Here is a 13,270-nt window from a genome sequence, read left to right as displayed (position 1 = left end):
ACACACACACACACAGAGCTCTTTTTTCTTACATAAATAAGACCATGTATATTACTCACTCGAAAACTTAATTTTTTTACTTAACGAAATGTCTCCAAGCTCTTCCCTTGTGAGCCTGATTATGTACCCAAAGTCTACTGATTTAAATGTCTACCTTTTTGGAAAGGTAATTATAATAATGCATAATTATGAATAATTTATTCATAATTATGCTCTAATTTAGGAGAAGGAAACTCATTCTCCACTCTAAACAGAGATTGAGGTTATTTCCAATTTTCTGCTATGAGAAACAATTCTGCAAAGAAATCCAGAAACATTTATCTTTGTGAACACATGAGAGTTTTTATTTATTTGTTTGTTTATTTTATTTATTTAGTTAGTTTTGGCTGCTTTGGGTCTTTGTTGCTGCGCGCGGGCTTTTCTCTAGTTGCGGCGAGCAGGGGCTACTCTTTGTTGTGGTGCGCGGGCTTCTCACTGTGGTGGCTTCTCTTGTTGTGGAGCACAGGCTCTAGGCACGTGGGCTTCAGTAGTTGCGGCACGCGGGCTCAGTAGTTGTGGCTCACGGGTGTAGTTGCTCCCTGGCGTGTGGGATCTTCCCGGACCAGGGCTCCAACCCGTGTCCCCTGCATCGGCAGGTGGATTCTTAAGCACTGCACCACCAGGGAAGTCCCTGAGAGATGTGTTTTTTAAGAGAGACTTCTAAAAGTTTTCTCAACTTTTCTACTGGAAGTATGCATTATTTTTTATCATAAAAAAAGGAACATTTTATTAAAAAACAAACAGATCAACAGGCTAAGATGAGATCACTCAGCTGGGTGCAGTCTATGAAAGCAGGGCTGTGCCAGGACCTAGCATCCACCTGGTACACAGTAGGTGTTTAATGCCTGTAGCAAGAAAGATAAGCACAGCAAATCAAAATTCTTGAGAAGTATATAGAATACTTGCATATGGTGATTCTAGTATTTTTCAGATGATATTATTTATTCAGACAAAAATACTTAGTTTTTCTTTGCTTTTCTTTGCTATCAGGATGAAAAAATTCTATTCTGCAACCAAATAAATGACAAGAGTTAAAATTAATTAATTCTAACAACCAACCTAAGAGGTAGGTACTATTATTGTCCCATTTTATGCGCGAGGGGCCCAGACCGTGACAAAGGCCGCGCACACACTAAACACCCTTTTCCGAGTCAGGGGCCACATGCTGTTTACTGCCTAGAGGAGCTGGACTGGAGGAAAGGCCGAGATCACAAGTGAGTCCCCAACAGTCTCTCAAAAGCGGGGGTGGGGGTGGGGAACGGAGCAGCGCCATTTCGCGGCGCCTGGCGCTCCCCGGCACCCTCCGGAGCCGAGGACGCCGGTGACGCGGGTCCCGCCGCCCGACCCGGGCGCTGAAGGCTTCGCGCCTCGCCCGAGCCGAAAGCGGCGCCCGGCAATCGTTCCGCTCCGTTGAACCTGGGCGTGGTCCGCGGACGCGGCGGCGGGGTCCGCCCTGGGCCTCCTCGCGCCCAGACTTCACCGCGCCCGGCCCCGCCCTGAGCCCGCGCGCCGTGCCCTCCTCCCGGCCAGCAGGTACCCCTCCCCGCCGTCGGCTCCCACACCCGCGCTCCTCGCCTGCCGGCGACCAGTGCCGCCCGCCCCTCCTCCCCACCCTCCTCGCCCGCGTCCCCCGCGCGCTCCTCCCCCGCGGTGGCCCGGGGGCCACCCCGCACCCCTTGTCGGGCCTGGACCTGTTCCCCACTCGCCTGCTTCCCACCCCCACCCCCCCCCCGCAAAATAGCAGAGGACTCCCGGGAAGCAGCTGCCCAGATCTCAGTTGTGAATTTATAGTTCGGGGATGAGACTATAAACTGTAAAAGTTAGAGGAGTTTAGAGAATATCGGCGTTCTGAGAGCGGGAGGCCAGAGCAGTACGGTGTAAAAGCTAAAGGAAATTTCCCACAGAACGAGGTGGTCATCGCCCCCAGCCTCACTCGAAACTCACAAAAACACATTCGGGTGGAGCCAGAGGAATTACAGAAAAGAAGCTGAGGACTTTGGAAGAGGGTACAGAGGGTTAAAGATTGGTCTTCAGAAGCCAACTAAGCTTGGTCTCTGAAGCACTCAGCGCAGAGACAGGAGCCCAGGCTGCCTCGGTAGCTCCCCTCCTGCCCCGCAATCCAATTTACCATGGGAAAGTTGAGATCCAGGATGGGTGGCTTGTCCACAATCACACACCTGATTCTGGGCAGAGCCAGGACTATCAGCCCAGAACGCCAGTTCCTAAGCATCATTTATAAACAATAAAATATGTAAGTAATGTTTTACAAATAGTCTTTGGGAACCAGGAAACTCAGCATGATCAGGAACTCAGTAGTGGTCTGCTCAGTCTGTCATCATTTTTCTCAGGTGCTTGCCAGTCTGTATTTCCTGGCCCACAGCAGTGCAGCTGCAGAAGGACTCTTGGAAGCCCAAGGACTTGAACTTAACCCTGAGTAAATAGATTTTAGGGAAGAGGAGGAGGGGAAGGCATCTTGGATGGGGAAAGAACTTGAGCTGAGGGGAGGGTGAGCTGGGCCACCGGCGTTTGAAAGTGTTCTCCTGGCCGGGGCAAGTAGAGTGGCTGATAGAGTGGAAGCAGACAGTGGAGGGCTTTGGAGGTGAACGCTGCAGGCTATGGGGCACAATGGGGAACTGGAAACGCACCGACAGGGAAACCAGCACTTTACTGGGGATCAGATTCATGGAGGGAGTGTTAGCTGAGACCCCAGGACTCTAGAACTCAATCATTTAGAAGGAAAACAAAATGTAAATATTGCTGTTGAAAGGAAGGTTGTGGGAGAAAGTACGGTCTTCTAGTTCAATTAATAGAAAAATCATTTTCCCTGGTTGTGTATGAATAATGAAAATACTGCTTACTATATGCGAAGCACTGTTCTAGGTGCTTTATAAAAATTAATTCACTTACTCCTCATAACAAACCCACGAGGTTGTTACTGTTTTTGCCACCACTTTACAGATGTAGAGGGTGAAGCACAAAGAGGTTGCTCAAGGTAAGTAGGTCTGTGCTGAGGCAAGGGCCCAGGATCAGAAGATTTGGGTCTCAGTGCCTCCATTTGTTGCTTCTGTGAATTTACCTTCTCTGACCCTGCTTTCTTTTTTTTTTTTTTTTTTTGGAATTTTTTTTTTTTTTATACAACAGGTTCCTATTAGTCATCAGTTTTTTACACATCAGTGTATACATGTCAATCCCAATCGCCCAATTCATCACACCACCACCCCACCCCCAGCCGCTTTCTCCCCTTGGTGTCCATACGTTTGTTCTCTACATCTGTGTCTCTATTTCTGCCCTGCAAACCAGTTCATCTGTACCATTTTTCTAGGTTCCACATATATGCATTAATATACGATATTTGTTTTTCTCTTTCTGACCTACTTCACTCTGTATGACAGTCTCTAGATCCATCCACGTCTCCACAAATGACCCAATTTCATTCCTTTTTATGGCTGAGTAATATTCCATTGTATATATGTACCACATCTTCTTTATCCATTCGTCTGTCGATAGGCATTTAGGTTGCTTCCATGACCTGGCTATTGTAAATAGTGCTGCAATATCTGTGAAGTGCATGCTGTAATCCGGGCCTACTTATGAGGCAGAATGTGCGGGTGCTTTGCAAACAGTGTATTGTGATACCAATGGAAAGTGTTAATGTTTAAGTAAAGGAGGGATGCATTCCAAGGCCAAATTCAAACCAAAAAGAGAAAATGACAAGCTTGGTTTGACTTGCAGAATTTAATGGGCTTGCCACTCACGGAGAGGCAAAGATGGAATCGTAGTTAAATTGGGGGTTTGGAGTCAGATGGATCTAAGTTGGAATGCCAGCCCTGCCATTAATTAGCTCTGTGACCTAAGATAAGTCACATAACATTTATGATACTGCGTGGCTGATTTACTCATCTGTAAAATGGGCCTATTCCACTCCCCATAGAGCAGTTGTGAGGATTAAATGAGATGTCCTTAATACTGTGCCTGCAAGGTGTGAGTGCTCAGTAAAATGTAGATAGGGCTATTATTTTTTCTGATTTTTTTTTTCTCCCCATCCCGTGTGTCTTTATATTCCCCCAGAGACAGCCTCACCATGAGCGGGGAACTGATCAAGAAGTATGTGGCAGCCATGGTGCTGAGTGCAGCTGGAGATGCCTTGGGGTACTTCAATGGGAAGTGGGAGTTCCTCCGGAATGGGGAAAAGATTCACAGGCAGCTGGCCCAGCTTGGTGGCTTGGATGCCATAGATGTGGAGAGGTGGAGAGTCAGTGATGACACGGTGATGCACCTGGCCACGGCAGACGCTCTCCTGGAAGCCGGCAAAGTCTCGGACTTGGCTCACCTGTATTCCATCCTTGCTAAGCATTACCAAGACTGCATGGGAGACATGAACGGCCGGGCGCCAGGTGAGAGCAGCCAGTGGAGGTCCTGGGCAAGTGGAGAATAAAACAGGCCCAAGGAAATCATTAAAAATGTTGAATGAGATTTAAATATCAAGAAGACATTAGTTTTTTTGTGGTTTTTTTAAAATTATTTATTTATTTATTTATTTATTTATTTATTTATGGCTGTGTTGGGTTTTCGTTTCTGTGCGAGGGCTTTCTCTAGTTGCGGCAAGTGAGGGCCACTCTTCATCGCGGTGCGCGGGCCTCTCACTATCGCGGCCTCTCTTGTTGCGGAGCAAAGGCTCGAGACGCGCAGGCTCAGCAATTGTGGCTCATGGGCCCAGTTGCTCCGCGGCATGTGGGATTTTCCCAGATCAGGGCTCGAACCTGTGTCCCCTGCATTGGCAGGCAGATTCTCAACCACTGCGCCACCAGGGAAGCCCAGACATTAGTTTTTATAGTTGTGACAGAAATAGAAACAACCTGAATGTTCTGTAATTTATTTAATTATGGTGACACATCTGCAGCCATTTAAATTTTGCAGATAAATATTTACCAATATGGAAAGATATTGTATATTAAGTAAAAAAAAATTAGGTTACAAAACACTATGTATCTTATGAACCCATTTTCTTTCTTTTTTTTTTTTAAACATCTTTATTGGAGTATAATTGCTTTCCAATGGTGTGTTAGTTTCTGCTTTATAACAAAGTGAATCAGCTATACATATACATATGTCCCCATATCTCTTCCCTCTTGCGTCTCCCTCCCTCCCACCCTCCCTATCCCACCCTTCTAGGTGGTCACAAAGCACAGACCTGATCTCCCTGTGCTATGCGGCTGCTTCCCACTAGCTATCTATTTTACATTTGGTAGTGTATATATGTCCATGCCACTCTCTCACTTTGTCCCAACTTACCCTTCCCCCTCCCCATGTCCTCAAGTCCATTCTCTAGTAGGTCTGCGTCTTTATTTCCGTCCTGCCCCTAGGTTCTTCATAACCTTTTTTTTTTTTTTTTTTAGATTCCATATATATGTGTTAGCATACGGTATTTGTTTTTCTCTTTCTGACTTACTTCACTCTGTATGACAGACTCTAGGTCCATCCACCTCACTATAAATAACTCAATTTCATTTCTGAACCCATTTTCATTAAAAGTATATATGTATATCTCTGTTGGGAGAGGTCTGGAAGAATATACACAAAGATGTTAATCATTGTATCTGGGTGATAGGGGTATTTATAGTTTCTTATTTTCATTTTACTTATTTGTAGCTTCTGAGCTTTCTTTAATAAAGAAATTTTTTTTTCTTTTTAAAGAAGACTGGAAAAGGTTGTGTAGAGACCCCTTTTCTGGTTCCAGGTTGCTCACAGGTGGTTCCTGCTCACTTTGGGAACTTTTTACAGGCACTTGGGCCACCAGCTGATGTGAATTGCCTTTCCCCTAGCTCCTCCAGTATTAGTTAGCTTGACCTGCTGTAACAAAATACCACAGACCAGCTGGCTTAAACAACGGACATTTATTTTCTCACTCTTTTGGAAGCCAGAAGTCTGAGATCAAGGTGTCGATTTCATTTCTTCTGAAGGAGACCTTTCTCTTTGGCTTGCAGACAGTTTCCTTCTAGCTGTGCCCTCTCACAGCACACATTCCTGGTGTCTCGTTGTGTCTCGAAATTTCCTCTGCTTATTTAGACACTGATCAGACTGAATTAGGGCCCACCCTAACATTCTCATTTTAACTTCATCACCTCTGCCCTATCTCCAGATACAGTCACATTCCGAAGTACTAGGGGTTAGGGCTTCAACATATGAATTTTGGGGAATACATTTCAGCCAATAACACCTCCTGACGAAAAGCTCCCCGCTCCATAAACCCAGGGGCGTCTAGTATAAGTACTCTGGTGTAAGTAAGGCACAATGTTGCCCTGGGGTTTGGGGTTTGGAGTTTGGGGACAATCATCATCATACTTTTCAGCTTTCCCGTTCCATCAAGGAAAGTTGGAGACGGGGCTTGGTTCTCTCATCCTGCGGGGCCTTCGCTTCGGTACACTGACCCCATGCCCTACCGGACTCTCCCCAGGGGGCGCCTCAATGCAGAACGCCATGCTGCTGGAGCCAGACAAAGCCGATGGCTGGAGGATTCCCTTTAACAGCCACGAGGGTGGCTGCGGGGCTGCCGTGCGGGCCATGTGCATCGGTCTCCGGTTCCCTCACCACAGCCAGCTGGACACCCTGATCCAGGCGAGCATCGAGAGTGGCCGGATGACCCACCACCATCCCACAGGCTTCCTGGGAGCCCTTGTGTCTGCTCTTTTTACAGCCTATGCTGTGAACGGCAAGCCTCCCCAGCAGTGGGGAAAAGGACTGATGAAGGTGCTACCGGAAGCTAAAAAGTACATTGTCCAATCAGGCTACTTCGTGGAGCAGAATCTGCAACACTGGTAAGTTTGTAGGTGCACGCTCCTGCTAGAAGATGGTTGAATCTGTGTGCGCACATGCGTGCATGTGTATGCCTAAAACTCAGAGATCAGAGCAACCATCCTGGTTCTCACCATCCAGTTCTGTCGTCCACCGCATCCAGCTGCCTCCTCACCCACCTGCTAAGGATTTCAAGTACAGTCCCAGTGGTGGTGTCCACCAAGTCGCCAAGTGAAGACCTCAGGGAGTAAGGCAGCTACACTGCTTCCCTCATGTGTAGGGATCCTCTTCTCTATAGTTTTTGTGGCTGTTCTTTTTTTTTTTCTGACCACACCGTGTGGCATGCGGGATCTCAGTTCCCTGACCAGGGATCGAACCCATGCCCCCTGCAGTGGAAGCACAGAGCCTTAACCACTGGACCACCAGGGAAGTCCCTATGGCTATCCTTTACTGAGATGAACTTCCCTGCTTATTTCCTGGAACTTGTTTTTTCCGTGTTGTCTTGACACACAAATAATACTGTGAAATCCTTGGCTAAAATGATCTAGAGATAGGTTTTTCCACCAGCTAATTAATGTGGTAAGGCCACATCTTCCCCTTTTTTTGAATTCATTTCACATTCCCTTTCTTAGAATAAAAAGGTCCAGAGGCTTTCTAATGAAATCACCCATGGTCATGATGTTCCAAAGTTCTCTCTTAAAAAAAATAGTAACCGTATAAGGAGATGATGTGTTAATTAGGTTGATGGTAGTGATCATTTCATTATGTATATGTATATCAAATCATCATGTCATACAACCTTGAATATGTACAATTTTTGTTAAGAAAATAATATAAAGTAAATAATAAAATAAAATATATAATGACAGGCTAAATACATAAAGTTCACCCTTGAAAGTTGACACTTGCCATGATTCTCAACTCAGGAAAAACAAGGCTTTATTTCTCACCTTTAACTTGCTGTATATCTTCTTTATGTAGCAACAGGTATCAATGCCTTATTTATATCATTCCTTAGCAAAAATTTATTGAATGAATGTCACTTAGAGCTCATTTTGATTTTTTTATATCATATGATTTTAGTACCAGAAGTTGAAGTCATCTTGGAGCTTTCCCTGCTCACACATCTATCTGGTACCTTTCCTAATGGCTTTTGACTTCATTTTTTCAATTGACTGTAGATTTTTTTCCTTCCTACAGGTCTTACTTCCAAGACCAATGGAAAAAGTACCTAAAACTCAGAGGGATTTGGGATGGCAGATCAGCCCCTACCTTCCCCAAGCCCTTTGATGTGAAGGAGAGGGATGAGTTCTACACCTCCGTGAGCTACTCTGGCTGGGGCGGCAGCAGTGGACACGATGCCCCCATGATTGCCTACGATGCCATCCTGGCTGCAGGAGACTCCTGGGAGGAGCTTGCCCACCGAGCCTTTTTCCACGGTGGAGACAGTGATTCTACAGCTGCCATTGCTGGCTGTTGGTGGGGAGTGATGTATGGTTTTCAAGGAGTGAGTCCCTCCAACTATGAGAAGCTAGAATACAGAAAGCGGCTGGAAGAGATAGCTAGGGCTTTGTATTCTCTTAGGTCAAAGGAAGATACCGTAATTACCCTTTAGGGAGAAGTGACATTCATTTCTGGTGGTTTCTCCTCTTGTGTAGTCCCTTTTCTGCTCGGTTTCACTTTTTTCAAAGTCAAGAGCCTTAACCTTGTACTCAGGGAATTTTGAGATAACAGTCCCTTGGGCACCTGAAGGTCAGTCTTTCCAAACTTATCCTGTCCTCGCCCCCCACCCCAAATCTACCCCTCTTCCTATCCTGAAGAGTCTTTATCTCAGTTGATGGCATCAGCGTCTCCCAAATTAGAAATCTCATAGCCTCATATTGAGTCCTCATTTTTACCATCTAATCTTTCACTAAGTTTTTTTCTGTTTGTTTTAGGGTAGGTTCCCCAAAGTGGACTCTGAGACAAGGATTTGAGTGCAAGTAGTTTATTTGGGGGGTGATTCCAGGAAGCACTGTTAGGAGAATGGGGAAGTGAGACAGGGAAGGGAGGGGAGCCAGGACAAGGTGCGTTAACGAGCACGTTACCAATGCGGGCAGCTGGGACTCGGTCCGTCCGGGTCCTCTGCGTAAGGCACTCAGAGTTGTCCCACCGACTTCTATCTGATGTCGGTGGAGGACCACTCCCAGGCGTGCTAACTCCCTGGTGCCTCCGGGCCTGCCTCTCGTGCAAGCCAAACATAAGTGTCCTCAGGTAAAGTCTCAGAGATGTTTGCAGTGGCAAGCTGTATGGCGCGTGGGAACAGTGAGGGGTATATGTGGGGTCCCAGTAGCATCAGCTGGTTGGTTCTACCTCCTGAATATCCTTCAAATCTGTCATTCTTTTACCTTTTTGCACCAAGTATGTTTCAGCTGGATTTCTGCAATCCAGGCTCCTCAGGTCTGAGGACATGCTGCTTCTAGCTGTGCCCTCTAATTTCCTGGGCATGGCACTGGACATGGGGCCAGTTGGTTGCTGCCTATTTGCTTGCCTTTATTCTCCTCTAGACAGAACCTAGCATGGTGCCTGGGCACACAGGAGATACTTAATCAGTATATATTAAATGAATGTTGTTTATTAGCCTCCTATCTGGGGCCTCTAATTCCAGTACTGCCTTCCTCATCGCCCTCCAGAGTGATCTTTACAAATAACAAATTGATCATGCTGCACTTCTAATCATGTGAGATGAATACTCACCCCCTGTCTTCATTTCTTGGTGCTCTTCCCTCTCCTCTTTCACTTTCAAGCCCCAGCTCAGGTGGCATCTCGTAGATGAAACCTACTCTGACTGTTCAGGCTCTTGGCTCTCTCTCCTCACTACGCCCACAGCCTTCTGTCTCTAGCCCTCTCACCACACTGATCCTGTTGTGTGGTGATTGTGTGTCTTCTGGGGACGATCTCAGGCTACTTGTGTCTTATTCTTTTTGTCGCCTCCCCGTCTGGCCCATTAGAGATATTCAGTATTTACTTTGGAAGTTCATCAATTTGTGTTCATGTGAATGCTTTCAATATGCAGTGCCTCATCTGTTTCAGATGCCCTCTACTTCATGATTGTCAGGAGTGACCTGTGCCAGCCTGAAAGAGATAGAGGGTTTGATGCTTTAACCAGGCCTGTGTGCTGACTTAAATGAGACAAAGCTCTCAACTCTGTATTTGAAGCAGGACTCCAGCAAAGGCATGAGATTTATCATTCTTTTATACATAAAGAGAGAAGAAAATTCCAAAACTCTTTTTTCTGGTTCAAAAAACTCTGATGTGAGCTGGGACGAAGTGAGAGAATGGCGTGGACTTATACATACTACCAAATGTAAAATAGATAGCTAGTGGGAAGCAGCCGCATAGCACAGGGAGATCAGCTCAGTGCTTTGTGACCACCTAGAGGGGTGGGATAGGGAGGGTGGGAGGGAGACGCAAGAGGGAGGAGATATGGGGATATATGTATATGTATAGGTGATTCACTTTGTTATACAGCAGAAACTAACACACCATTGTAAAGCAATTATACTCCGATAAAATTGTTAAAAAGAACCGCGTATTTATATATTTCAGAAAACAGACATGTTTTAAATATTACAACTAGGACAGCAGATTCTTCAGCAGGACAATCAGAATTGCAGACTTTAGGGGTGGGGATTTACAATTTACAGAACATGGTAATAACCTCTTAGATTCAGGTGTCTTAAATTCAGGTGTACAAGAAGACTTCTTTGTAGAAATATTTTGAGGACAGTTTTAGAATAATAGAAAACAGTCAGTACATACATTTTTACACAAGATTCTTGAGCAGAAGATTAAGATGGAGACTCTCGTGACTGTTTGTAATTTCCCACTAGATAAAAACTGACATTATAGTGCAGAATAGTGTGTGCTTTTCTGCAGCTGTAGGAGAAGAGGAAACATCTTTTCCTGGTCTTTCTGGGGTTTCTTTTACCAATAGTCAGGAGAGCCTGAAGTTTTAAGGTGGAGCGCTAGAATTCAGTTAGCACTGCCCAAACAGCAGAACTGAGATGCTTAAATGTTACAATATAGAAAAGGGAAGAAGAGTATTTTAACAAGTGGATTCTGAAGCATGACCTGTTTTACCTCTGTAACTGGTTTGGTGAATGGTCTGAATTTAGTGAGAAGCAAACATGGAATGACTTTCTTTTTCTCTAGCTACTGTCTTCATACATACTCCATTGAAGCTGCTTTTCCTGCCCCTTAGCGTCATCTTTTTGGTCTTGGGATGGGGGTGTGGTGGCGGGTATTAAAAACCCAATCCAGTCCATCCCAGTCTAGTTTTTTTAAATTTCAGCTTTATTGAGGTATAAATGACATGTAAAATTGTAAGATATTTAAAGTGTACATTTGTGGTGATTTAATAGACATATACATTGTGAAAGGTTTCCCTTCATCTAGTTAATTAACATATCCATCACCTCACATGTTCATCTTTTTTTGGTGAGAACATTTATGTTCTACTCTCTTAGCAAATTTCAATTACACAATATAGTGTTATCAACTATAGTCACCATGGTTTACATCAGATCCTCAGACCTTGTTCATCTTATAGCTGAAAGTTGGTACCCTTTTACCAACCTCTCCCTATTTCCCTCACTACCACTGCTTCCCCCAACTAGCCCCTGGCAACCACTTTTCTACTCTGTTTCTATGAGTTTGACTTTTTTTTTTTAGATTCCACATGTAAGTGATATCATGTAATATCTATCTTTCTCTGTGGCTTATTTCACTTAGCATAATGCCCTAAGGTCCATTGATGTTGTCACGAATGGCAGGATTTCTCATAGCTGAATAATATTCCATTGTAGATACGTATTACATCTTCTTTATCCATTCATCAATTGATAGCCCCTTGAGTTGTTTCCATATCTTGGCTATCGTGAATAATGCTGCAATAAACATGGGACATAGATATCTCTTTGTTACCCTGTTTTCATTTCCTTTGGATATATACCCAGAAGTAGGAATCCCGGTCCAGTTTGATCAATTCTAACACTTTAATGTCATGTCCTGCTTTCTCCCCACCACAGTCAGTCCCGGGCCCAGAGGGCTTAGAGGAGGAGTGGAGACATGGATGTCTCTTTCATTCCTTGCCTCCCTCTCTTGGGGTTCCCTGTCCCTCTCCAGTGTTACCCTAGACCACCCTCACCAGTGGAGCCCTGATGGGAAAGGGTCAAGCCAGTTGTCTTCTAGGGCTCCACTCAACGCAAGGGAAACTCATCCTTCCCGGTGACATCCACCAGGGAGAGTGCAGGCTGTCCCAGCTGCTGCTGTCTACATTTCCGCCATGCCTCTCAAAAAGGACAGACCCGGAGGACGGAGCAGGCCGCCTAGCAGACAGCCGACTCGGAAGCAGACGCCACTGTCACCTTCATGTGGTCACCCTCACTCTCAGCTGGTAGCCCCCCTCACTTGGCTTTGTTGTGAGGGTGAGGTAGAGCACCACCTTTCCTTCCCTTTCAGGGAGGGATGGGAAACCCCCCATAGAACTTATGATTCTTGTGATTTTTCCTTCAAACGGCTGATTTTCGGCTAGGGGAGGTGGGGAAGGGAGGTCTCCTAGAGCAGTTCTGCTGCCTCCTAGTAAGTCCCACTGGGATCTGTCTTTCCAAGGCCTTCCAGTCTCTTTAGAATGTGGTGGTGGAGGTGTGTGCGTGGGGGGGGAATGGCGTCCCGGCAGGGTAGGAGGGTGGAGACGTAGCATTTTTTGTTCGCTAGTAGGACTTCAGCTGCAATTGGAGACAAGAGATAGCGTCTTTTTAAGATCCTGTTCTATTTGCTATGCAAATTCTCACTCTTCACAGCAGTCACAATTCAGAAAGAGATCAGACTTTCAGACTCCTTTTTCTCAAACCTCAAAACCTCCTCTCCAAACTTGACTCTCAATTGGCAGCTTTGCTTCCTATTTCTCTGAGAAAATAGAAGCCATCGAAAGAGAACAACTGTCACACCCATCCTCATCTCTGTCTCCACCTACCCGCACCTGGGCTCCTGGGCTCTGCCTTCTCTCCTGACTGTGAGTGCTGGGGTGTGTGTGTGAGAGAGAGAGAGAGAGAGAGAGAGAGAAAGAGAGGAGGGAGGACCAGAATGAACAGAGGAAAGAGACAACAGACTTAATTATATGCATAATGTTAGAGTAAATTTAAAAGATGACCTGAATGACAGTATGAACTTGTCATGCTAATCAAGTTAACATCTGTGTTCTGAAAAACAGAATAGGTCATGAGTAACTTTACAGGGATTAATGGTATTTTTTGACCTGCTAAATGATGGTACTTCATTTGCTTTCTTTGGTACCTAAGATTGCTAGATGTTGCTAGAAGTCTTGGCAATATATACGTTTTTAAGATCTGCATTGGCCTCATCTGCCCTTCTCCAAGCTTCTTCAACCACACATCCT

At 45.4% G+C, this 13,270-nt stretch overlaps 1 protein-coding gene across 3 annotated transcripts; it reads left to right on the top strand.

The window, feature by feature from the left end:
* The first annotated feature begins 1,135 nt into the window (after positions 1 to 1,135).
* Positions 1,136 to 10,250, top strand: ADPRH (ADP-ribosylarginine hydrolase). Of its 3 annotated transcripts, XM_057545988.1 has the most exons (5): positions 1,299 to 1,572; positions 2,998 to 3,031; positions 4,108 to 4,433; positions 6,494 to 6,854; positions 8,032 to 10,250. In XM_057545988.1, exons 3-5 carry the CDS (start codon positions 4,121 to 4,123, stop codon positions 8,444 to 8,446), a joined length of 1,089 nt encoding a protein of 362 aa, XP_057401971.1. In that variant the 5' UTR covers positions 1,299 to 1,572; positions 2,998 to 3,031; positions 4,108 to 4,120; the 3' UTR covers positions 8,447 to 10,250. The 3 variants fall into 3 exon arrangements, with proteins under 3 accessions (XP_007181945.1, XP_057401971.1, XP_057401970.1); XM_007181883.2 differs by lacking the exons at positions 1,299 to 1,572; positions 2,998 to 3,031 and adding an exon at positions 1,136 to 1,253; XM_057545987.1 differs by lacking the exon at positions 2,998 to 3,031.
* Positions 10,251 to 13,270: the final 3,020 nt, after the last annotated feature.

Source organism: Balaenoptera acutorostrata, chromosome 4 (assembly GCF_949987535.1).
Source record: "Balaenoptera acutorostrata chromosome 4, mBalAcu1.1, whole genome shotgun sequence".
Taxonomy (NCBI): Eukaryota; Metazoa; Chordata; class Mammalia; order Artiodactyla; family Balaenopteridae; genus Balaenoptera; species Balaenoptera acutorostrata.
This window is presented reverse-complemented; position numbering and strand designations above follow the sequence as displayed.

Excerpts from the sequence above, each read along its gene's own strand:
- ADPRH (XM_007181883.2), top strand. The coding sequence starts at position 4,121 with ATGAGCGGGGAACTGATCAAGAAGTATGTGGCAGCCATGGTGCTGAGT. Across the intron at positions 4,434-6,493 it reads CATGAACGGCCGGGCGCCAG|GGGGCGCCTCAATGCAGAAC; the intron begins GTGAGAGCAGCC and ends GACTCTCCCCAG. Across the intron at positions 6,855-8,031 it reads GAGCAGAATCTGCAACACTG|GTCTTACTTCCAAGACCAAT; the intron begins GTAAGTTTGTAG and ends TCCTTCCTACAG.